The sequence below is a fragment of the Lepidochelys kempii genome, chromosome 7, assembly GCF_965140285.1.
Source record: "Lepidochelys kempii isolate rLepKem1 chromosome 7, rLepKem1.hap1, whole genome shotgun sequence".
NCBI classification, from domain to species: domain Eukaryota; kingdom Metazoa; phylum Chordata; order Testudines; family Cheloniidae; genus Lepidochelys; species Lepidochelys kempii.
In genome coordinates this window covers 55576519-55602839 of record NC_136386.1, presented here as the reverse complement: position 1 = coordinate 55602839, position 26321 = coordinate 55576519, and the positions used below count along the sequence as shown (strand labels likewise).

Sequence of the window (26321 nt, the reverse complement as noted above, 5' to 3'; positions counted from 1 at the left end):
TTCTTTCTTTCTTTCTTTCTTTCTTTCTTTCTTTCTTTCTTTCTTTCTTTCTTTCTTTCTTTCTTTCTTAGCTACGTAAAGGCCAATTCTTTAGGTAAATGAATCCATCAGAAAGAAAGAAAGTTTCAAAATGTGGCATTTCTAGCAGCTCTTTCCAGTCTCTTTGTAACCCTGCCGCTCCCCCACCCCCCCTCCACACTTTTTCTCCCCCGCCTCCCCGGTCCCGTTTCGGAACTGGCTGGGTTTATAACCAGAGGGGATCTGAGGGCGAGTTTCTTTGGGGAAGGAAGGCCCAGTTTCGCCACTGAACAAAGAATGAAAACGAACCAACAAAGGGATCCCCCTCCCCAGTGAGGGAGACGCAGGTGAGGAGAGGGCTTGGGGAAATTTGCCAGGAGCAGTCAGGGGCTCCGGTCTAGGGAGTGTATTTGCATATGGGGGCATTTTCAGGGTCCGGGCACAAACGGGCCGTAAGTTTCTGGGGGAGCCCCCACTTTCCTTCTGGGAAAGCAGCGAGAAATGGCGATTTTCGATCGTCTTTATTTTTTTGAAGGTGACGATTCCCACCACCGGTCAGAGCGAAAGCCCGAGTCTGACGCCTAATTAAAAAGAGTGGCAGCGAGAGTCATTCATCTTTAGCATCAGCTGCTAACGGGCTCGCAGTTCTAGTGACTCCGAGGACAGGACTGTGAGAGAGGGGAGTCGAGAGAAGCAGGCGAGAACGGATTTAATCAGAGCCACTGGGAAAGGGAAGGAGAATTTACAGAGCGGGGGGGGGGGGAAGGGGAAAGAGAGAGAGGAAAGAGAAACGAACCCCCCCCAAAAGGAGTTACTGGATGAAAGCAGGCAGGGAAGGATGAGGGGGGCAGACTCCGGCTCCCCAGATCTAAACTGTAAGCAGGTACCAACCCTTTCCATCCCCCCTTTGCCTCTGCAGGATCAGAGAAGCGAGAGAGACATCGGGGGAAAAACCACCCGGGCTAGAGAGAGCCAGGCAAAGGAAGAAAGGATCTCCACTGAGCTGCGGAAGGTTTTGCCCACCTCGCCTGCCGCTCCTCTCCTTTGCCACCCTGCTCCCTTCCCTCCGTCCTCCTCTCTCTGAGGTTTACAAACAAAACGTCACCAATCGATAAGCCTCTCGCTGTGTGTGTTTGTGTGTGTGTGTGTGTGTGTGTGTGTGTGATCCTCACCGGCCGGACTCCCAAATCTGCCGCTCCCGACTCGTTCACTACCTGTAAGTTCAGAATTACAACCTTCTACTTCTATGCAAACTTTTCTTTGTAAGCGTATCCTTTCTCTGGGAGGGAGGGAGGGAGGGAGGGAGAGAAACAACCAGCAGGGGATCAGTTAATTTCTGACACGCAGGTTTGCCGCCCCAAAGTGGGCAAACAAAACAGCCCCTGTGGATTTTGTTAACAATATACAGAATCAATAATTTAAAAAATTATATGAATTGTGATTAACCGAAAGAAATCTTTAATTGACCAGGCTGAGGGGGAAGACTGTGGCATTCATTCTTTGGGGGAGAATACACATGTATGCCAAGGTTTGGTTTCTAATTAAATTAGCACTAATTTAGAGTGTGTGTTGGTGTGTTTAAAATGTATCTACTCGGTGACATTGAGGTCGGGGCCACTTTAAATGAAAATCTACCTTTCGCCTCCAGGGCTCCTTTATTAAGGGATAGCCGGGAGCGCAGCGTCCGGCAGAAAACTAGGTTGTACTTTCCATTAGGAAATGCCAATCAATCCTTTTCAATACACCAATTAATAAATCCGATTGGTGACAGCGCTTCCAAGGTACCTCTCTGGGGGGGTGGGTAAGTGAGTGGGGACGGCGAAGTTAGAAGGAAACTGTCCTCAAATAGCAGCCAGACCCCTTTCCCCCCTCCTCGAGGCATGTCCTGAGAAGCATTCAGATCCTGAGCTTAAAAATAAGTACAAGGATCTCCCAGCCAAAACCAGAATGAGATCTCAGGCGAGGCAAAGGTTTGGGGAGCCAATATAAAGCCCTGGCCGGTGGGAAACAAGCCGGGTGTTAGAAAGGGGGACACAGAAGAACGGAAGGGAAAGAAAGAAAACGGGGGGGGGTGATGAAAAGGAGAGAGAATTCCCGAAGTGGAGCCTTCAGGATGAGTCTCTAAGCCTCCCGTGTAGTTAAATTAGTACACTTTAGTGAGATAGCTCAGTGGCGAATATTTTGTGAGTGTGTGTGTGTGTGTGTATACACACGCGATTAGAACAGGGCCTGTAAATTCCCCTCGTTATTTTATTTATATTTAGCCTGCACTTATTTAAACTACACCCCCTCTCCTTCCCCACGCCACGCAACTCTAACCCGGGGAATAAACATCATCGGTTTTGTTCGGTTAATTTCAAAGTGAACGGCAGCCCCAAGGTTTCATTTTTCATAATTAAAAGGAGGCCAGGAAGCTACCAAACTCCTCCAAGCTGGCAATCCATCCTAGGTGGGTTGGTTGCTCTCTCTCCTGGTGCTACGCTCTCCACATATACAAATCGGAGGGGAAATGGGGGGGGATAGTGGCTTTATTATTTTTTAAAAGAAACGGGTAAACGTAGAGCATACGGGATTGTGTCGTAGGACTTTGATGCTCGCTCTGTAATGTAGCCGTGACATCGGGTCTCCTTTCTTTGAAATGACGCTGCTAATGCGAAACAAAACAAATGTTGTGAATATTTGTGTAGCTGTAGGAAGCCACAAGAAGTTCCCAGCCAGGCGAGCGGCCCCTTTGGCGGAGGATGGCGGAGCTGGGACAGGTGCAGGTATGTGGTGGAGGTGGGAGAGGGTGGGTGACGGGGCAGTTATGGGTGGTGAAGCCCCCTAACTGGCTACATTTCCAGGTTACTCCATATGGCCAGAACAAAATCAGACAACAACTATCTGCATAGTCCCTTCCTGCCAGCCTCGCCTCCCTCCAGGGAAGCACTCACATGCCATTTCAGACTAATAGTGCTAAAGGAACTGATCACTTTTCTCAAAGCTGAGCCAGTCAAAAGGACCCTTAAAACAGAGCGCGAGGTTCCCGAGAAACCTGCTACTAATAGCTAAATAAAGAAATAATACACAATAATAACAAAAACCCGGCCGCCTGTCTTAAGAAAGGGGAGCGAACGAGAAAATTCATATTATTGCACGTGCTTTCACCCTGAAAATCGAGATTTATTTTTTTACACTCAGGGACGGTGGCCGTTGGTCCTGGTTTTGGTGGTGGGGCAAAAGCCACTTTTGCGAGTCTCTAATGTGCGGTGTCAACACAGAGCAGAGGGGCAAGCGCAGCGGAGGCTGATTTTACAGGTTTGCACTTCAGAAAGGAGAGAAGTAAAAAAGAAGAGAGAGATTGAGATTGAGAGAGAGAGAGAGAGAAAGTCTCCCAGGCAGCCTGATCCCATTAGCTCCGTCCTTGGGTTGCATATTTATACGGTCTAGGAGGTGAACAGATGGACTATCAATTTAATTCCATCTTCAACACCATCAGAGATTGATTTTCTACTCGCTTTTAATTTTGCCATAATTAATTAGATCATTACAACTGTTTGCTATTGATCTCCCTACTTAAACCTCAGATGCAAAGGGACTTCGGCAGACCCTTTAAAAACACAGAAGGGAAAAGGAACACAGGGTATATATTCACAATCAAATCCACTATATATGCACAATGAACGTACCTATATTATGGATATATATAATCCTACTCATATATCTGTAATAGACCTGCCAGAGGGGTGTGTGCATATGTATGTATATATGTATATGTATCTCTCTATCTCTCTGCCTAGATCTGTATACATGCGCGTCCGCATTCCCAGGTTCCTAGCTCCTGGATATTGCATTTTATGACTCGATCAGAAATGGCAAAAGAAAATCATAGCAACAAACATTAGTTACCAAACGTAACATGGAATCCTCCCCCCCCCCCCAGCCCTCCCACCCCCCCCCCCAAATCCTGGCTCTTAGCAGCAGCTAGACGCTAAGACAGCAAACGAGTCAGCTCTGGCGCACAGCAAGGTTTGTCACATAAACCTCAACTCGGGTTCTGTTTTTCACAATGAAATTAAAACCCCCAGCTCTAGATGTAGTTTGAAAGAATCAAACTGCACAATTGTGCGCCTAGCCCGTGATCAGCCGGTCAGGAGCCCCGAGGAAATTCTCCTGCACAGAAGGGGTTGTTTGAAGCTTTGTTTGCAAATCAGTAAAAAATAAAAAAATAAACAAACAAACAAAAAACAAAAACAAAAAAAACCGTCAATGGGAAAAGAAGATTTCCCTGTCACGGCATGGTTTGGGGGCAGGAGGTGGATGTGAAGTAGCTAAATGAAGCCAAATCATTAGCTCCCAGTGTAAACCTCTCAATCCCTGTTCCGAGCTCCAGATCCCAGCGCTGAGACCTGGACTCTCCAATGCCGCTCCCCCAAACCAATGCACTGACTCACAAGAAGCTCAGCACACTCAGGGCTCACAACACACACACGCGAGAACTGCTCGCTCCTCACACCCCACACTCCCACTGGCAAGGCGCAAACAACCTGCAACACACGCGGGAAACCCAACACACGCACCAAGCAGCCCACGGGAAAAGCGTCCGAGAGGAGATGGATACAGTGACTTTAACCTTCTCCAGAGGGGACAAAACTCGTGCTAGGAAAAGTAGAAGTTTCAGAAGTAAAATTATTTACTGGGTAGGGCGGGGGTTCAGTTTGCTACAGACGCAGCCAGCTAGACTGGGAAGGGGAGAGCGAGTGAGGGTAAATACCAGGAGTCCAGACAGTGTGCTGAGCACACACACACACAAGCACACACACACACTGCATGTCACAGACTCACAAACACAGAGTGCATGTTCCACAAACAGTGCATGCATGTCACACACACACAGAGTGAATGCATGCCAGCCACACACAATCCATACATTTTGCACGCACAGTCACACACACACAATGCATGTCACAGACATACACAGCGTGCATGCATCACACACACACAGTACATACATGTCACACACACGGAGTGCATGTGTGCCAGCCACACACAATGCATGCATCTCTCTCTCTCTCCCTCTCTCTCTCTCTCTCACACACACACATACACGCACTGCATGTCACAGACTCACACACACAGAGTGCATGTCACACAAACAGTGCATGCATGTCACACACACGGAGTGCATGTGTGCCAGCCACACACAATGCATGCATCTCTCTCTCTCTCTCACACACACACACACACAAAGTGCATGCATGTCACACACACAGACACAGTGGAGGCGTGTATGTCTCTCACACCCATCTGGACGTTCTCTTGGGGGTTGCCTGCAAAGCACCCACTCTAAACAAGGTGAGAAACCAAGCCTGACGTGGTCTGAAGCGCGGAGGCTGTAGGAAGTGTGCGGGGGGAGGGGTATTTAGCAGGTGGGATGGAAGTGTTGGGGGACCTGGTGGAGGAGAGGAGGCCCAGGCGGTGAGGCGGCTGCCTCCTGCCAAGGGAGGGAGTTGGGGTGACTGGCTCATCCCCTCCCTCCTGAATATTCAGGGCTCGCCCCCTCACTGCACCCTCTCGCCCCCGCCCCCTTACCTGCTCTCCCTGAGCTCTGAGCCATGGATCCTTTGCCTAATGGTCCGTCTCCCCGGGACGGCTGCAGCCCAGGAGATCCGCCGCGGCCTTGGCTTGCTGCGCCTCCTCCCCGCTTGGGTGTCCCGCTTTCCCCCGCGGACTCGCAGGATCTAGGCGCAACCACCCACAACTAAACGGTTTCGATAAGAGCGCGCACCCAGCCGCCCCGCGCACACACAGAAAGAGCCAGCCCCGGAGAGAGAGCCGCCGCTCCACTGAGCCGGGGCAGGCGCGGGGGGGGGGGGGGGGACAAATAACAACCGACGCCAATGCAGCGCTGCCGCTTCTCAAAGTGCAGCGGGACTCACCTGACCCCGGCAGCGGGGCTGGGCAGGGACAGGGGCGCGAGGTGAGGCAGGGCTGCGGAGGAACTTCCTGGAAGTTTACAGGGAGGTGCTGGGCCAGCGGGGGAGGGGAGAGAACTGGGTGCAAGCGAAGGGAAGGCGGCGTGGTGCCAGGCAGGTTTCCCGGCCGGAGAGAAAGGGGGTGGGGAGGCTGGGAAGTGGACAAGGAGGACGGGGTTCAATGCAGCTCATCTAAACAGATGGCCAACTCTGGAGGCTGGCCTGAGGGGCTACCCTGCCCCTTCAGTCTCCAGACATCCCGGGGCTCGCTCGTTTAGCGGGAGAAGCTCACTTTGGGTACATATGCAGGCAGTTTTGTAAAGTCTCTGTGTGATATGATGGAGTTTTGGCTGTGTGTTTCAGCGAGAGGTTTTAAATCACCCGTCTACCTATCTATCTATATCCGATTGTCCCATGTTGGAAGCCCTGCTAAAGACCTCACGGTTTCAAAGCCTAAGCGCGGTGAAGAAAAATCCCCAGGGGTAAATACACCCCCGAGCGAATGTTTTTCTTTCTCTCTTTCGCTTCCCCCCTCCATCCTTGCATTGATTGAAAATCTCTCTCAGCTCCAACAAGGAGTCCCAGGGAAAATGAACCATTCTCCTATCGATTCTTCATTAAAATTGCATTTCTGCATTTGCTAAATTGGTTTTAAAAAGCTTCCCCTGTTATTTTTGTCTTGTCAGGGCCGACAGTACTGGGCAAACAGTATTTAAAAGCTTGGGATTGTTTTCCCCCACAATGAGGCTGAGTTGTTGTTTTTTCCCTAAAGTCTTTAGGAAAATGTTAACACCAGATACAGGGGGACCAATTGCAGCGAAGTAGATGATTGTATAAAATACAGGGGTGGAATGAGACGCTGGTTTCATCACAGTTAAAAATAATCGATTGTAGCTTCAAGCAAAGAAAAAAGTTGCCCTTTAAATATTAAAATAGGAGACAATAAGAAGTCAATGATGGCAGGAATGATTATTTTCCGAAGTCATCATCACAAAGGCTACTTTGTGTTATTGTCTAGTGAAATTCACCAGCTCCCTCACCCGGGCAGAATCCTGCTCCGAGCAAAGCAGAATCGCTGCTTTGAAACATGCCTCCACGGGGAGATAGTTAAATAATTCCAAATACCTCCCCCCAACACACACGCGCACCCCGGATTCCTCCAATCCCGTCCCCAACAGCCGCCGAAGGATACCCCTCCCCAGCTAGTGTGGGGGGAAAACACAGCAAAAGGGACCCTGGGAGATTTACTTTGAGTTCTGCAAACCTCTCTCAAAAGAGCAGGGAAGCAGAAATGTCTTCCTGATGTGTTTATCCCCTAATCAGTTCATTAGTTATAAACAACATGACATTAGAAGTTTGGAGGCAGTTGATATTAATTTTTATTTAACTAGTTGATGTTTAATCCGTCACGCCAGGCTACATCGGAGTGAGAAAGAACTGCCTGACACAAACCAGTTAGAACTTCGCTCACCGCGGGCATTGCCCGGGCCCCCCGACAAACAAACGGGGAGGGGGGGTGTGGTGTGTGTTGGGGTACTTGGGGGGAGATGGGGAAACAGCAATAACGCAGGGGAAGGGAAAGGGAGCCTGTGGGGAATGAGAGAGAGAAAGGGGGAGAGAAAGAGAGGCTAACAGGGGCAGGGGGAGATCCCAGGGCGAGGGCAGAGAGAAAGAGAAAATCAGGGCGATGAAAGAGAAAAATAGCGGGAGCAAAGAAAATAAAAGGGCGAGGGAGAGACACAGCGAACGGGGGCAGGAGAAGAGCGAGGGGTGGGACAGGAGGGAGAGGGAACCAGAGAGTGAGCAATGGAGAAAGGTAGGCAGAGTGGGACGACAAGCGCGGGGGGCGGGGGGGGGGAGTCCTTGTGCCAACCCTGGCTGGGGGAGAGAGGGGCTCCAAGTATCGCAGGGAGACCCGTGCGGTGTCTCCGCACGCCCGGGGCTGTGGGGCTGTGCTGTATACCGGGCAGTCCCAGCTCGCTGCTGGGCAAGGACCGGGGAGCACAGCCCCGCGCGTGTCTCAGGTGCAGCGTGGGGCTGGGCGCTTCTCTGCAAAGAACCCTTCTTCCTCTTCATTCAAATAGGCACCATTTAATTAGAGCGGGATTGGCGGAGGGATAAAAGCAACACATGGAAGGATCCGGATTGATGTTGATCGCTCTCTTCCCAGATTTCCGGGATGTAACATTTCCTATCGGGGTCAGGCAAGGGGGCACGGATCCTTTGTTCTTAAACAAAAAGCAAAAGTGCTTACCGAAATAATTTCCGTAAATCCCTGAGTGCCAGACACGTCTGTGTACGTGTGTGTACCTATGTATGTACACACACAGAAATATCAGCTATATTTGCTAAACGGATATACCAATAATTGGAATCTAGAAATATAGACACACCTGCTGTATCATTTATTTTCTTCCTATATGGACAAACAGGGTACACACGTATATATTTATGCATAGTACGTGTAAGTAAAAGTATATGCATGTGTATATACAATCTAACTAGATATTTACACTATATATATATTTACACGCTGTGCACATTCACATCTATATGTGTGTAAATATCTAGTTAGATTGACTATACACGTGCATATACTTCTACATAGTGTATGTGTGTGTGTGTATATCTATATATATATGCATATCGATTTGAATGTATATATCTATATCTATATATCTACATTCAAATCGATATACGTGTAAATATATAGTTAGATGCTAGAAAAAGACACACGAACTATATATATTCTCTATATTTTATCCCTTTATAGGCAACAAACAGTACACACACATATATTCTGTATACGTTTATACAGTCTTTTTCTTAAAAATGTATTATAAACATCTATTTATCTATCTAAATGTATATTGTTTTAAATATAAAGCTAATGTTAAAATGATCTAATACACAGGTTAAGGAAAGAGTGTTTGTACATCTGGGTCTAATGCTTAAATTACCCCAAAGTACAAAGTTTAGTTTAAAAGTCATAACATGCATGCAGTACATAATCTCCTATAGTACATAATTACATTAGTAAGTGCACATATTAAACAATTAAAATACCGCCCTGCAAACACAAATAAAAGAGAGAATCACTTTGAATGCATGAATTAATTTCTTTTCCTGTGGTCTGCATAGATCTATATTTGTATTTCTCTGGGCGAGGTATATCTAAAATGAACACACGTATTAGCCAGATTTAATTTTAATATCTATTTTCAGATTAATCAATCACTCCGTCTATCTCCCGTATAAAGGAAATAGTTTACATTCCGAAGAAAATTGCTAGCTTTCCAGCAGTTAATAGTTAACTCTAGAAGAGAAAGTTCCCAGGGAAGTGCAGCGAGAGAGAAGCGACTCTCCCCTGCAAAGTGTGAGCACCTGGCACTCATTCCTATAACTGCGATAATTCAGTTCATAAAACCCCCTCTTGGAGAAATCTGCTCCTTAGTTCCGGGCTCAGATCACCAGCTGACTCTGGTCGTTTTAGGAAATAAATCACGGAGCCAACATTTAAAGAAATAGAGGAGACGGGGGGTGATGGCACAAATCACCTTCTCCATAGGTCAAGAAAGATTTCACTGCAACGGGCAACACTGTCACAAGCAACTGGCTTCCTTGGGGTGGGGCTGGTACATTTTGGTGTAGAATGAAAATGCAGGCTTCTCGCCTGCTTTCCTGTAGAGAATCGCCAGGAAGCCGAGACCGTTCCGTTTTCCTGCCATTGCCTACTGATTAGTCCAATGTCTTTTAGCAACCAGGCTCCACAAACCAGGGCTCACTCTCCCCACCTCCTCCGGGTACTTTCCCCGGACACTGAGCAGGGAGTGTCGGAGGAGGAAGGTAGCTGGGGGTGAGCGCTGGCTTGGGACAGGCGCCTTTGAGCTGGCCTGGTCGAGGGGACTGGAGTGGATGGGCTCCGGGTTTAGAAGTGGGGTGAGCTGGTACAGGGGTGCAGGGAGGTTAGCTGGGTGTTGGGGTTGCCATTGATCCTTTAAGGTGGGTTGGGCACTGACCGCCCAGGCTAAGGGGTAGATTGAGAGGAGCCTGCATCTGGAATAAGGCTTGCTGGAGCAGAGTGGTTTGGAATTCGCTCTGGTTCAGGGGCTGTGTGTGAACCTGCCGCTGGGGTGGTGTTTGGTGTGATGGGGGTAGCAAGGAAGAAGGGGGTGCTCCTGGGCACTGTCAGACTAGAACTGCGGGATTTTGTCTTGGATCCCGGGATTCACTGCAGAGGGAACGGGTGGGAACGGGGTCCACGTTTGCAGTAGGTCCCACCTAGAGCAGGAGTGGGATGGGGGGGGGGGGGTTGGATGAGGAGTCCGTTGAGGGTGAAACTGTGCTGGGATCCAACTATAGCTGGTTTGCTGTGAGATTAGCGCTGGGCCGGCTTCATGCATGGGCTGGGTTGGCCGGGACTGGGCTGGGTTGGAATTAGCTGCGGGGCTGGGACTGAGCCAGAGGTTTGGGCTGAAGTGGGGCGGGGAACGCTAGGGTTCAGGGATGCTTGGGGCTGTAGAGAGTCGGCAAGAGGATGGCTCTTGGGTTTAGGAGTGGGGTAGATGAGGATACTCATCTGATGCTATAGGGAGATGCAGAGATGGTGCACGTGGTTTGCAATGTGGGTTGGGGTAGGCCAGGGAATAGGGACCCACAGGACCTGGGCGATTAGGGAACAGGTAGAGGTGCTGCCATGGGGCAGGACCAGGATGTGGGCAAGGCAGGCCAGGTTACTGGGTGAACTGGGCCGGGCCTGGCCTGGCCTGGCCTGTGGGGATTTCAGTGCGTTGTTCCTTGAGGGATTAGTGACTAGACCCCCTGGGGCCAGGACCTGGGCTGAGCCGAGCGTCTGGGAGTTCTGAGGGGCGTCATTCTAGGATTTGCATGGGACACACGTGAAGTGACATGGCTGGGTGCAAGGCAGGGACGCAGCGGAGCGAAAAAGCGAACGGGCTGGGCCGGGGGTTAAAGTTGCAGTCGGAGTAAATGGGCGTGTGGGGCAGGGCCATTTGGAAGCCACAGCAGAGCGGATTCAGCCCAGGCTGCAGTACTGGGCTGAGGGGTATCTTTAGCATCATCGTTTGGAGCTCCAGGAAATGATTAACCAAACTGTTCAGAACATGTGCAATTCAAACACCTGCCCTCGCAAAAAGGGAATTTTAACCATCTCTCTCTCTCTCTCTCTCTCTCTCTCTCTCTCTCTCTCTCTCTCTCTCTCTCTCTCTCTCTCACACACACACACACACACACACACACACACACACACACACAAAGTTGGAGCGGCTCTATCCATCCTTGCTAAAGGGAGACTTTTCTCCCTTCTGAAACGTCCGCGGGTTAAACTTCCTCCCGAAAGCAATACCCGATGCCTGTCGATTCTGACCCAGGCACTGGGAGGAGGACGCTTGCCCTAGCCGGTTGCTATTTCAGGCTAAAGCCCCCGCAGTAACTCCGCTCGGACATTGCACTGGGAGCAGATCCGTTCACCAGAGGGGGCAGTGCAGCCGGCCGGGGCGGGGAGCTACTCCCCACCCAGAAACTCCTGCAGGCTGCAGCTCTCTTCTGCGGTGTCTCCCCCAGGCCAGGTCCTCTGGAGCACGGACGAGTGGGCGATATTTTTGGACACCCCCTGCAGCTCAGCGATAAATCAAGATCCATTCCCAGCCGCTCCCCACACAGAGCCCCCACCCAGCCGAGAACAAAACCCAGCGAAGTGGCTCTGAGATGCAATCAAACTCCCCTAGGTAGCTGCTCAGAGCACGAAAGTGTGGAGGAGTTGCTGGAAGCGGGCAGGGTGCAAGCACATGGCTTGGTGAACTATTATTACTTTTCTTCCGGGTGGGTTCTGAATAGTTTCTCGCTAGAGATCGGGTTTGCCAGGTGAGGAGCTGTCAGCTGGGGTGGGCTGGGTTTGCCCTCTGTAAGGGACAGCCTGGGATGGGTGGAGGGAAACACCTACTATAAAGTTAATAGCCTGGATTTGTCCGTGTGAATTTGTTGGGGCTAAGGTCCTTAGCAGAAACGGAAGGGGAAACAGAGAGAAAATCAAAAGGAGGAGGGAGAGATATAAAGAGAGTGAGGAAATTTTAGTAGCATGAAAAAGAAAGGAAAAGGAGAACATAAGAGCAGGATAAAAGTGAATGATAGGATAAAAACCAGGATGTAGATATATCTATATATTACTAACAAAAGACAAAGGGAGAGAATAAAATGGGGGCAAACTGAATGAGAAAATGAAAAAGAGGGTGAATAGATAGATTATAGTATTTTATTAGTAAGAAAAAATTAGACAAACCAAGAGAATGAGGGGAGAGAGAAAGGAAGGAGGGAAGCAGAGACATGATGAGATTTTTTAAGGGCAAGTCAAACTCTTGGTGGATATTAGCATGAGACAGAAAAAGCGGCAACATTTATCACACATCGTGACGAGGTGGTTTTTACACTGGGATTTTATGAAGCCCCTAAATCGCTGTTTTAAATTGTTTTTCAAGTTTAAGATTTTTTTTGCCACACTTTTTTTTTTTTAGCTTGAATTTTTATTCTTCGGTTTAGGATTCTTTCAGTTTGTGTGTGTGTGTGTGTGTGCACACGCCCGCCTGGGACACACACACACACACACAGAGAGAGAGAGAGTGTTTAACGCTCCCTTTTTCCCAGAAAGTGACCCCCTGACAGTTCTTAGTGGAGCTGGGGATTTGATTAGGGAATCGGGCCTTGCTCCTGTCCTTCTGCGGCGCAGGAGATCCCATTTATATCTATGCCAGTTCATTTCCCTTCTTCCACCCTCCACAACGAAACAATAATACAAGATACTAATCAATAATCGAACTTCCCAGAAAACTTTGCCAGGAAGTTTGGTCTGAGCCGATTACAGCCTTCGGCTTTTGAATATAACCCCCAGAGGACATAGCGGGGCACAGTCTGGTATTTCTCAGTGGCTTGCCTCTCTCCGGAGCCAGAACTGGGTGGCTAACACAGAGATCCCCGCATCTGATACCGTTCCTACTACAAGTTCAGTTGCCCAAGGGGACTCACACCCAAGGAGGAAAAATAAGCTTGGTAGCGGTAGCAGTTTGAAAACCAATAGAGAGCTGAATAAACAGCCACCTTCCACAGGGAACTGATTTCTAAAAGAGCAGGGATGAAATCCGGGCCCGCTGCTGGTTTGAATGGAGCCGGGATTGCACCCTCGGTGGTTTATGTGACCACACTTGCAGGTTCAATAGCCTGGAATCCATTCTCCCCTCCCAGCGGGGGAAAAGAAGATTTGGAGGTGTGGGGATTTGGAAGTGTGGAGAACTGTAGAAGTTCCAAATACAGTGTACTCTCCCCTGACAGACTGCTTTGAATGGACGAGGATTAGACATGCTCTAGGAAAACAAATGATTATAAGTAGAAATAATTGTAATAATACCCCCACTCGCCGCTCCGGACTGGCTGAGCTCTGCTGTGTGAAGCCTCTCTCTGCATATTCGGAGAGCGACAAAGATTTTTGTGTTTAGGGGGAGGCTAAGAACGTCACTAGAGACTGGAAGAGGCGGGGGGGATTTAACTCCTGGGCCTGCCACCTTATCCCAGGACCAGCACCGTGTGTCCCTGCTATGGTCTGGGAGCTGCAGAGAAAAGGAAAGTTGCAGGTCTGTCTCCTAACCCTGTTACGGCCGGCTCTCAACCAGTTGCTATAAAGGGGGGGTTCCAATCTCCCCCAGGGAGGGAAAAGGCTGCAGGGGAAGGAACAAGCTAATTTCAAGCCGATTTCTCATTAGTCTCCTTAACGTCTATAAGGGAGAGAAAATTAGGCACCCAGCACACGTTTTGGCCACTTCATACAAAATGCAGATTTGAGAGATGATGTGAAATGTGCCCTCGAGTCAATGATCACAGATAGCTGACTGCCATTTTTTTCTCTCCTATTTGGAGCTGAGATGAGAAATGCCCCTGAGCTCTCCAGGTCCAGGCAGGGTCCTTTAATAACTGACAAATTGGCTCAAGATCTCCACCCACTCCCATGCAGCAGGAAGGGAAAAAAATCCTTGCTTTTCTCCAGCCAATCAGTAGGAAAGCTCCCTTGTTTCCGAAGCGATCCCTGTGCAAGCAAGGACAGAATTTAGCAACTGCGAGACAGGACTCGGGTCTTGGGCATGTGTCCCTTTCCAAGATCTCTTTTGCTGCACCCCCAGCACAGCCAAGTGAGGGGGGCAGCTTCTGAGCGCGGTCCCGCACAAACAACCAGCTGCATTAGCAAAAGAAGGCAACCCGCCCATCGGCTACCAGCCCTGGAAGCACATTTCAGCAGAGAAAGTTGCTAAGGGCGGTGTGTGATGGGCACCGCTGGCTGCAGGGATAATTTGTCGCCAGGCCAGGCGTTCAATCTGCTGGCAAGCCCTGAGACTAAAGTTTTGCAGAGTCGTGGAGGGATTCCCCACCACCCCGACACAGAGACATTGCCCGAGCCTTTAGAGAGAGAGAGAGAGAGAGAGAGAGAGAGAGAGAGAGAGAGAGAGAGAGAAGTTTAAGGAAACTTAAAAGGAAGCTGACATGCTTAGCCCAAAGTGTGCCACCTTCATCTCTCTGGCACCCATTGGCATGGAGGGGCCAAGCAGAGAGTTGGGCTTCTAAATCGAAACCAGCACAAGGAATGCTGGAGCGGGAGGCTAGAATCAGGAACAAGTATCAGTTAGGACATGAACATCCAGTCCACTCTTTGGCATTCTCAAATGCATCCCCCCCCCTCACCCCCACCTCCCAAACAGGGAAGAAGGGGGAGGCAGGGGAATAGAAAAGGAAGGAAAGGCAAGAAGAGGGGGAATATAAATAAAAGCTTTCCAGTCCGCTGGAAGAAGAAATGTGTATTTCTTTTTTCTAAACACTCCTAATTTTTCAACCCAATTGAAAAGAATAAAATGTATAAAGAAAGCAGGGATGCAGTTTTCCAGAGCTCAGCTGCGGAATAACTCCTCATCATATGCACCGATTTCTTTGATTAATCCCGAGGTCTAAAGCAGAAGCAGCTCCAGTATGAAACCTTGCACGCCAAGCTGCTTCTGCTTCCCTACTTTGTTGGGATCGTTTATGTGCATTTTTTTTTTTACAATAATTTGAACTCCTTTCCCCCTTACCATACCCATTTTTCTGAAGCGGTATCTGCTCCCTAATTGCCCTGAATACAGAGCTGGGGGTGACCAGACAACTGAACCCTGCTGGTAATTGCCTCGATGGCGCAGTGGTCAGAAACCTACAACTGCTCTAATTCCGAGTGGAAACCTGTCTACATAGTTCTACATAGTCATATAAAGACTCGAGAATCTATATAAAGACATATGTTTCTATACACGTGTGTTTATATATCATACCGGCATACACACATATACATATGTTCATCGCTGTGGATATTATTTTAGTCATATAAAGAATTGAGAATATATATATATATATATATATACATACATACACTATAATATATATTACCAATTCTTTGTATATGACTATCTATGACAGTTCTTTATATTATCAATTCTAACTCGTTGTATACCAGTTCTCTGATTCTCTGGATAGACCTGTATATATGTGTCCAGTGAAATATATAAGTAACCAATTCTCTATAAAATATAAAACATTTAATATGTAAATGTATTATCGGAGATAACCAATTATTTTTAAGACACCAAGTTAATATTTCACACACACACATACAGAAAGGTACACAAGTATATAGACATAAGTGTATATAGCTCCGTGTGTTTATATGGATATCGCTTTCTCTGGGCATGTGTATATAAAATATTAACCTGATGTCGTCGTATAAAGAATTGATACGATCTGCACAATTCTTTACTCTTTCGCAAGATGATTTTGTTGTTGCTAAAACAACACTCCTATTTCTCAAAGAAACTCCTGTTTCAGGGGTTTGTCACCCTAAATACTAATACACAATATTGAATAATTTCTCCAGCTCTTGTCCTGTATCATCCGACTTTGAATTAACCACAAGCGTCACATTTCAGCCTCTGATGAATGTAACATTTGTCTGTGCATTTCGGCGGGGTGGGGGGAATAGCCCTGCAAAGGACACGACAATCGTGGTCTATTTGATGGCTACCTCGCAGGGATCGGAGTGGGTTTGATTCTTGCTTTGCTGGTTTAAACGGATTCATTTTCAATCCACAGCCCCAAATATGATAGCGCTGAATACTGTCTCTCTGTGTGTTTGTGTGTGTGCAAATACATTTTTTGCCCGCAAACTTATTTGAAAGGAACCCAAAGAGTTTCTGGCTGTGTCTGGGCTGCCCAGACAGGGGGCTGGACCCTTTGAAGAATGTCAGTTCTGTGTTGTGTTTGATTTTCTTGCACTGGCTCAGGGCTGCTTCGCAGGAGGCGCTAATTGGAGTGTAACTGCCAGGTCATTGATTTCATGTTACCGGAGCTGTGGTGGGTTTTTTGTTTTTTTTTCCTGTTTGTTTGGTTGGCTTTTGGACGTGAAATTTCAGCCCAGATCAGAGGCCCTTGGAGGCGGGTGCAAAGCGGCATCCCTGGCCCAACTACCCCTGTCTAGGCGATCCCACAGAACCCAATTAACGCAATCCACACGCTGCTTGGGAGAAAAACCTACACACGCAGCGATCTTCATACCGTATTTCCCCTTTGGTGGAAATCTGAGTGCAGGAGAATTATCAGTGGCTTTTAAATAACAACAAACGCTGGGGGGGGGGTAAAAATAATTAGCCCCACCCTCTTTGGGTTTCAAGGGCTCTAATTAAAAACCCGAAAGGCAATTCCTTGGCAATATCTAATAATAGAATTAGCAATCGGTTCCATCATTTCACAGAGGGATTTACTTCGAGGGGTAGTGTGTGAGCTCTATTAATAATAATAAAAAACCCTGCTAACCCTCTTTTTAAAATTAATAACTCTGTAATTATAATAATTTTATGTGCCTTTTTATAAGAAGAGGTTAATGTTGCCACAGTCTGGGGATAGGAAGGATGAAGTGAAGCGAGATACTGCTGCTTAAACTGACACCTTCCTGTTTTAGTAGGAGACATTATTATTAGCAGACATCTGCAGGTAGAGAATTAAAATTAAAATCGCTTTCAACAATTCAATACACTTTTTATCAGCCATCTATCTGAAAATCATGAACATTCATCATCAGAGGCATTCTCCCTGAAAACAAGAACCCATTCAAATTTTATACAAATTATCATATTTATCATAGTCTGAAACTCTGGAGTAACATCTCCACAAACTGTCTGCTAACTCCCCAGGGAACTGAATTTCACTCCATAGCGGCTCATGGCAATTCTCTCTCTCCATCCTCCCCCCTCGCCCCCCTTCTTCCTCTGTCTTTCTTCTGGCCCTTTCACACTCCCTGCTTCTTGCATCTCAACAGCCTTGAGAATGGAGAGAGAGCGGAGAAGAGAGAGAGATGCAGCCACAAGCAACATTAAAACGACAGACAACAGGGAAAGCCCCCCCCCCCCCGTTGCAAGAGAAGTAAGTTTCGCCTCATGCCGTAACAGTACACAACTGTCAGTAACAGTTTTGGAAGCAGCCGGAGTACTTTCCCTTTAATTGGGAGTATTTACAACAGAACTGTCCCGATTAATTCTCAATTAATTATTTATTATTATTATTATTATAACGCTTAATAAAGTCAGTAATAGAATAACACAATAATAGAATAACCTGATTTTCCTCCGTGCAACCTTTACAACACCGCGACTGCTTTGGCGTGAAAAATTCAGTCGGCGCTGCAAAATATATTGGCTGCCGTTTATCTGGGCACATCGGGCTGGCGACAAATCAAACGAATCGATGCTTTGGGTTTGCTGCTCTGGATCGGACAAATCACTGCCCAAGCCGCGCGAATGACAAGAAGTTCATCGGCTCCGCATCAGTGCAGGGCCCCCACTGAACCCCCGAGGAATTGTTGGGTAAAGACCATATTCCTCGCAAAGAGGGAAACCAAATGACCCAGAGGCGCAGATTGGACTGGGGTGACCCAGGGCATTAATGCGCCTAGCTGATCAGATAATGCACAGGTGGGCTAACTCCACTCCCGCATTACTGCTTTTCATAGAATACCAGGCTTGGAAGGGATCTCAGGAGGTCATCTAGTCCAACCCCCCTGCTCAAAGCAGGACCAATCCCCAATTTCTGCCCCAGATCCCAAATGGCCCCCTCAAGGATTGAACTAGTCACCCTGGGTTTCAGAGTAACAGCCCTGTTAGTCTGTATTTCGCAAAAAGAAAAGGAGTACTTGTGGCACCTTAGAGACTAACCAATTTATTTGAACATGAGCTTTCCTGAGCTACAGCTCACTTCATCGGATGCATACTGTGGGAAGTGGGTTTAGCAGGCCAATGCTCAAACCACTGAGCTATCCCTCCCCCTCCTCTTCCTTCGCTATACAATTTGCATTGTCTTTTTCTTTCTTTTTCTCTTTCTTTCTTTGGCTATCCATTTTATAATGGCTAGATCCCACCTTTCTGTGGATCTAACTATTCAATTAGGGCGGATACAACTGGCCTCACGGTTTAAAGTAACTTTCCAGCACATTCAGATAATAATTCCCTCTGTGGCCACCAGCAAAATAACTCAAGGCTGAGCATAGCCAGGCCTGGTGCCACTTCCGGATCCCCAGATGCTCGCCCCTCCTGCCTGCCAGACCTTGGAGCCCTGTGGCTCTGGGGCTCAAGCCCCATGGTTCCCGACTCCACGTGTGCAGTGGACACTGGCTTTGTAATCGCTGCAGTCCCATTTCCAGGGAGGAGGCTGACATATGGGTCGTGCGGGGACCCACTGCAGAGATCCCACCCTCACCTTCCTACCCCCTGGCACGCTGGTTTCCTCCCCTTCTCTGCCCCACCCGCACCCCTACTCTTCCCGCATCTCCGTCTCCTCTTCCCCCTTCCCATGACCCTTTCCAGCCGAGACCTGGCTCCCGACCCTCCTCGGGCACGCGCCCCCCTGCAACAGCTGTGCCTTGTTCTCCCTGCCCGGAGATCCGTGCACCCCGAGGGGCCTGGGACATGGCCCTGGCGAAGCGGGCAGGCCGGGAGCGGGGGGAACAGTGGGGTTCCCCGTCCTTGAGCCGCTGCCCCCCCAGCCTTCTCCTGGGTGCTGGCATCATCCCCCGAGGAAAGGGACCCTCGATAGGGGAAAAGCCCATTGCAAAGGGACGGGAGACACCCACCCCAACCCCGACCGGCCCCCCAATCCCCGCCCCCCAATCCCTGCCACCAGAAGCGAACTGGCCGTCTGGACGTTTTCTTTGGACCACTGGGTAACCTTTGGGAGGGGCGTAAATTGGGCGAGCTAGGCAAACCCTACAAATGCAATTAGCTCCGGGGAATGGCTTTAAAGAGACGGGGGGGGGGGGGGGTCGCAGACGTTGCGACCGAAGGCGCTGCGCGGCGGGGTAAGGAGCCCCCTGGAGGGACTGGGGAATGGGTCCCCCTGATGTTCAATTGGGGCATCCTTAGTGCCCCTCTGCCCTCCACCGAGCACCCCGCTGCATGCCACGCCTTAGAGGTCATGCCGTGGGGCTGGAGCCCTGGCCCAAGTGGGATCCATAGATCAGGCCATTTCCCACCCTCTCGCCTTTCCCATGCACTGTTAGAAACACCGACCCCACCCCACAGCGTCCCTCCCAGGACCCCACTGGCCACCCAGCCCCAGCACCCATCCCACCAGCTGCCTCCTCTCCCTACTGGTCCCAGCACTCCAGCCTGGGCCAAGCGTATCCCTCAGCCCTGCAGAAAAGTAGTTCCAATACAATGTTTGTTAACTAGGTTAGCTAGGCTGTAGAAGATTTTAATGTTGAATTTTATGGCTTTACCACGCTCTACCGTCCTTGTGAATATTGTAATATTGCATTTTTTACAAGTTACTCTTCTGTTAATGTTCCAGCTAGTAACTTTTATAATCCTCCTCAATGAAATTTTTTTGTATTCTTCCGCACCGTTAACCTCAATGGTGGCACCTCAGCCCCTGGCAGGAGGCAGAGATGAAATGAATTCCTCTTTAATCAGAAATAATAATAATAAAAACACACACAAGGCTCCCTCTGCCTTTTATTTCAGCTTCCCTTCGAAGGGAGAAGGGGGGGGGGTATTCAGAAGTCTCCATTCTCCCAGTCTCTTGTGCTGCCTCTGTTAGATCTGGTTTATTCCCCCACATGATGGGGTGTGAAATAAGGAGTCCCATTTCCTTCCCTATCCAAGCTCTATCCAGTTCACCTGACCCTGATTTGCTGGGGAAAGGGACAGAGCAGCTAATCCTCCTGCACTGCTGAGTGTCTTAAGTTGGCAGGTCTCAATAGAGCCTCTTCCAGGATTTTTTTGGGGTAGGGCCATTTTTGCACATGGCTGGGGGCTATTCTGATATGCATCTCCCATGGAAGTTGTTCTGTTTTATTTAAATAATTAACTGGTCATTGCGCCAGAGAAAGCATTAGGAGGACTCTATAACCCAGTGGTTAGGGCACTCACTGGAGACGTGGAAGATTCCTTGTCCTCATCAGGCAGAGGGGAGACTTGAACTAGGGGCCTCCTACATCTGGTTCAGTTCCCTGACCCCAGGCTAATGGTTATGAGGGAGCGAGCACCTCCTGCCCCTTCTTCCTCAGAGCTGTATTGTGTGACCTGTACGCAGGGGCCGATTGATAGGTGGCCTCTGGGCATGCCTAACAGACCTGGCTCTGCACATGAGTTAGGTGGCTGAATGCTCATCTTCCCTGGTTTGTGACTTGCTGTGAAGTACAGGTAAGAGAAAGGTGTCTGGACACCTAGAGTGAGGCAGAAACGCAGGCACCTGGGGACCTTTTACTCCAAATGTTTAGGCAACGAGCACGTTTAGACACCTGCAGGGTAGGTGGCAGCTAAGTGAGAGTTTTGTGGGTCACAGTGGCGCCTAAATATAGGACTTAGGTGTGTAAGTACCTTTGGGGAGCCCCCCAGAGGACCCCAAGCCCTAGACACCAGTAGAGCTGGATGGTACAGGATCTAGAACCATACCAGCCTAGCAGAGGTGAATTTTCAGTTAATAATGTGCTGAAACCTATTATATTAACTGCCCCCCCATACTTCCTTAGATTTAAATAGGAATAAAACCCTACCCAGACAAAAAGCTGTTGGTGCCATGATGATGAATTAGACTTGCAATGGAAAATGGCCACCCAACAGGAAAAAGAATCCTATCCCAATAACAGACCGAATGCCCCCACCCCTGGTGAATGGGGAATTCTGAATGTATTTCTAACTTGATGAGATGGTTTGTATTTCCCTTGGTTGTTAGTCTTTCAGAACTTTGTTCTGATACTCAGCCTAGACTGTGGCTGAGATGGCAATATAGGCATTGCTTGCATATTCATGACAGCGGCATGAATAGGAGTCAGCTACTAGCTAGGGCTATATCTCAGGCTGCGGTCCCCTAGAGCAGCTAACTTGCAAATCTCACAATATTTGGTGTTTTTCTTAAAGCTCTTGGTATCAAGTGGTTATGCGAGAATCCCAGCTCTCCTGTATATTAAAAAGCGTGTTGCTTGTCATTTTAGTTAAAGGAAAAAAGCTTGAAAATGGAACCCAAAATGGAACCTAAAATCTCAAAAACCAGAAGGTAAATAAAAAGAATCCAAATTTTATTATTATTCTTTTAACATTTCATAATCAATAAGCAAATTTCATGATTTTTCAGGGGTCTGATGTGTTATTTCTGAATGCTTGGGGTTGGCTATGTTGCTATAGAGTTATTAAGACAGCTTCTACCTTCTTTGCAAATACAAAACAGGTCATTTCAGTCATCTGAATGGCAAAGATAATTTCCGTAATTTAGAATGCTATTAGTTGATGCATATGCATAATTTGTTTTAAGTTCAGAGTCTAAAGAATAACCTGAAAATGAAAACAAAACAAGCAAAAGCAGTTTAATTATATATACAATTTTCCTGATTTCTCATTTTAATTTTTGTTATTTTTATTATAACTATGTTTGGCAGATTTTGGTTTTATTATAATTTTGAGAGATAATACTGATGTCTATTTTTAAACATTTATTTATCAATTTAAATTTTCACAGTTGGGGAAATTATTGGAGGCATCAGACAATAAATATTTAAAGACAGTCGACGTTGATTTCAAAAAGTTAAAGCTTTAAAGCCGTTGGCAACATGACGTGTTAAAATGTCAAGAGTAGATAGATTTAAATTAAACCCTACTAAATTCTCAAGCAGCATTGTTCTTACTTTCTCTATCTGTAAATTTCTGCTATTATCAATGGAAATATTTTTTTGTTGGTTTGTATGTGTGCAGTAAAATCGACATTTACCAATAAAAATCTAATCTTTCCAAGTCCAATTGTAACAGTGTAGGTGTTTGTTATTTATTTCATGCTCTTAATTTAAAGCAAATGAATTGCACAGCTGCAAATTTCTCTTTAAAAAAGCAAGAGGGTTTATAATCTTTTAGTGGAACCAAATTATTATTATTATTATTTATTTGTATTACAGTAGCACCTTGATCTAAGATTAAGGCCCTGTTGCTCTAGGTACCACACAAACACCTAATAAGAGACATCCCTTTCTGTGCAGAGCTTGCAGTCCAAGACCCTTACTGAGGAAAACATCCCCATGCAGGAAAGCACGTGATTCATTTTAAGACCATTTGTTTTGCTTTACTTAACTTTAAGCACCATTGAAGTCAACAGAACTTAGCATATGCTTAAAGTTAAGCATGTGCTTAAGGGCTTTCCTGAATCAGGGTCTAAACAGAGAAGGCATAAAAAGGGAGTATTATCCCCTTTTTATTGCTGAGGAGCGGAGACATAAAGAAGATGTCAAGTGATTTGCCCAAGGTCACATAGGAAGTCAGTGGCAGAGCTGGGAATTAGCTCAGCTCTCCTGAGTCCGGGTGGACAAGTGCCTAAGTCACAAGGCCATCCTTCCTTTCTAAGGGCCTAGTCGTAGCAGTGGAATGGCTCTCATTGACTTAAATGGTCTTTGGATCAAACCCCTCTCTGGTTTCTTAGTCAGGTGCTCATGCTGGATTTCATGATTTTTGCCCTACTATTTTATAAGGGATTATAAAATGAAATGTCTTAATTGTCTGGGAAGTGCCCTGGGCAAGGTCAGGCCACTTTTCCATTGCATCAGGAGGGGAGATTTAAGGACGTCAGTGACTCAGCCAGAGGTGATGATGGGGCTGTTGCAGGAGTGGGTGGGTGAGGTTCTGTGGCCTGCAATGTGCAGGAAGTCAGACTAGATGATCATGATGGTCCCTTTTGGCCTTAAAGTCTGTTAATGAGTTAATAAATAAAACAAAGAAGAAGCTCAAGAACATGTTTGCTGGATGCACTAGTTTGCATCAGGCTTTTTGCAGCAGCTAATGCCTTTGCACAAACATACACTGGCAGTTGGCTCCTGCCAGCTCCACATTAGCGAAGGGCTCGTGTGAGCCCTGTCTACTCTGCCTCAAGAAGTGCCCAAACTAGCATGCACGATGTGGTGTGACCTTCTGCACAGAAAGCTATGCAGGAATTGGGTATTGGGTTGGCCTTGCCCCTTTTTGACGAAGCCCCTCCATGTCTATAAGATCGACTGCCAGAGGCACAGAATTGCTGCCTGCCGAGGGGCACATTTGATGCAGAAGGGCTCCCCTCCCCCAGTTTTTGATGATTTATACTGCACAAAGAAGGCCTGAAGGTGGGGAAGTCTGGTTCTGCCGGAGGACTATTTGGGATCTCACCAGTGTTTTGGTGATCTGTCGCAGCTTGACTTGGAGACACAGGGAGTGTAGAATGTTTAACAAAGATGTCCTTTCTCGCACATGTTCAATAGCCATCAGAGTTCAATAGGTGTTCACAAAACCCAAGAACTGTACATAGTCTGAGGAAAAATCCTTCTCCCTCTCAGCTTTTAGTTTCCTGTGATGTCATTGTCTCACTAATTATGTAGAAGCCATAGACTCTCCCAGGGTATTGGAGACCTGCTTTAGTAATGAATTGAAAAACAAGCCAAGCCCCAAGATGATTTATTTATTTGTGGTCAAAAGCTTTCCAGGCCATCTTTATCCATCCTAGAGAAAACAAAAGGGCTCAAGGCATTTTTTCCCCCTCCCCATTTCAGACCACCTGTGAGCACTTTAGTCAGGAATACATCTGCTATGGCTGGGTCCTTGCAGAGCATGGCAAGATGTTGCAGGGGATCCTTGTCTTTAATGGCCCTTGGTGGCCACTTCCTTGGCCCCACCCTTGCCTGTCTCTGATGGGTCTTCTGTGGCCTGGGCCTCTGGCTAGGTCACTTACAAGTTCAATCCCCTGGCGAGTAACAAAGGTCCCACTGTTAGTTCAAAATCAATCTCTAAGCTAATAATTTCTCCTGCCCCTCTCAGGCTGCTCTAAAGCCTACTGCTTTGCCCCTACCCTTGGGCCCTGCAGAATGCCTCCTAGACTGCTTCTTCCCCAGCAGGATTCCCCCACTGCCTCCCTTCCCCAGGAGGCTGCAGCACTTCACCTCCAGGGTCTCCCTGCCCCTACAGGACCCAAACCTACTGTCCATGGGTCTCTTCCAGCCTGATGTACTCAGGCATTTCCTAGACAGGGAACCCACCAAGTTCCTCTCTCCTGGGTCTCCTCCTAGCAAGTTCTCCACTGGGTTTGTATAGTCTTTTCCCTACTTTTTCACAGGTGGGTCACAAATTATCATTCAGTTGCCATATCACCATCAGCTGGGGGCTGGCTGGTAGGTCAGAGGTAAGACTGAGCCCAGCTTGCTGTAAAGGGCCAGCCAGCCTGTGACAACATCACACTGAGATTGTCAGCTCTTTAGGGCAGGGACTATCTTTTTGTTCTGTTTGTCCAGTGCCTGGCACCTGGGCATCCTGGTCTGTTAGGCTTTGCAACAATACAAATAATAAAGTCACTCCTCAGAATTAAGCAAGTGTGGATCTTACTGTGCTAATTCAACATGATGTTCACACACACACACACACACACACACAGCAGGGGAAGGGGGGGAGAGGAAAGAGCCTTTCCAGAATGCCAAGTCTGAGGGTGCAGAAGGATCCCCACACCAGCATCTGGTGCCAGGGTTCACATTCCCAGCGTTACAGGTCAGAGATCTCCTCACCCCGGAATGGTAGTCCAAGGAGTTACAATCTTCGGAAGAGGCTGATGCAGGGCTGGCTCTAGGTTTTTTGCCGTCCCAAGCAAAAAATTTGCCACCCCAAGCTCCGAGAGCACAACTGCCCAAGCAAAAAAAAAAAAAAAAAAAAGGGGGGGGGGGAGGCCGGAACGCCACCCCTGGAATTGTGCCGCCCCAAGCAGGGGCTTGCTTTGCTGGTGCCTAGAGCTGGTTCTGTGCTGATGGCCAAATCTCAGGGCTCTGGTGCGAGGCTGTATATTATCACACTGTTAGTGCAGTAGAGCCCATAGCCCAGCCTATTAACACAGGGGATTTTACCTCTAGTTTTAGAGCTAAGTGGAAAATAGCAGCTGTGATCCTGAATGAAGTTATAGGGGTATTGCTGGGGTTAGAGTTGGATTTGCTGCTTGGTGGTTTGGTGGTTTTGCAACCTGAATGGAAGGTGCTGAGCCCGCCTTGTCCGAATGTGATTTTAATATCGATTCACGTATTCTGAGGCCACAAGGGATCACTGTGACCATCAAGTCTGACACCTGCACAACACAGGCTAGAAACCTCCCCCACAATAATTCCTGTTTGAACTCGAACGTCGCTTTTAGAAACAATCCAATCTTGATTTACAAATGGGCAGTGATAGAGAATGGCCGGCAGCCCTGCTAAGCTGTTCCAATGGCTAATGACTCTCTCTTGGCTAATGGCTTGTAGTTATTGTTACTAGCAAGTCAAAAAAGAACTGGATAAGTTCATGAAGAGTAGGTCCATCAATGGCTATTAGTCAAGATGGTCAGGGACACAACCACGCTCAGGGCAACCTTAAACCTCTACCTACCAGAAGCTGGGAGTGAAAGATGGGGTGGACCACTTGATAATTGCCCTGCTCTGTACACTCCCCCTGAAGCTCTGTACAGGCCGCTGTCAGAGACAGGATACTGAGCAAGATGGGCCATGGTCTGACCCAATATAGGAGCTCTTATGTTCTTAAGTGAAATAAATAAAGCCCAACCAAAGCTAAATTAAACCCTGGCCAATAATTGATTGCTATTGCCCTCAAGCCCAGTGAATATATGTATTTAGAGTACAAGGCTGAGGGTTTAGCAGAGGGACATAGGGATATAGTTAACCTGGAGTTACAAAGTAGGAGGGCAAAGTAGAAGGTGACAAGAGGGCTTGGTTGCCATAAAGGGGATGCTGCTAATTCAGTTACAGTG

The 26321-nt window shown here is 47.8% G+C and overlaps 1 protein-coding gene and 1 long non-coding RNA gene across 2 annotated transcripts in view; one reads left to right on the top strand and one right to left on the bottom strand.

Annotated features, from left to right (window-relative positions):
* PAX2 (paired box 2) overlaps positions 1–5836 on the bottom strand; it is a 133153-nt gene extending 127317 nt beyond the window's left edge. Inside the window, exon 1 of the mRNA XM_073352923.2 lies at positions 5590–5836. Within this exon, the coding sequence (XP_073209024.1) occupies positions 5590–5614 (25 nt within the window). The 5' untranslated portion in view covers positions 5615–5836. The remainder of the gene's footprint in view (positions 1–5589) is intronic.
* On the top strand, positions 243–22196 carry LOC140914621 (uncharacterized). The gene is made up of 6 exons (XR_012159926.2): positions 243–365; positions 938–1234; positions 2706–2783; positions 17365–17468; positions 21532–21593; positions 22053–22196. It is a non-coding gene; the product is annotated as an uncharacterized LOC140914621 (long non-coding RNA).
* The last annotated feature ends 4125 nt before the right edge of the window (positions 22197–26321 follow it).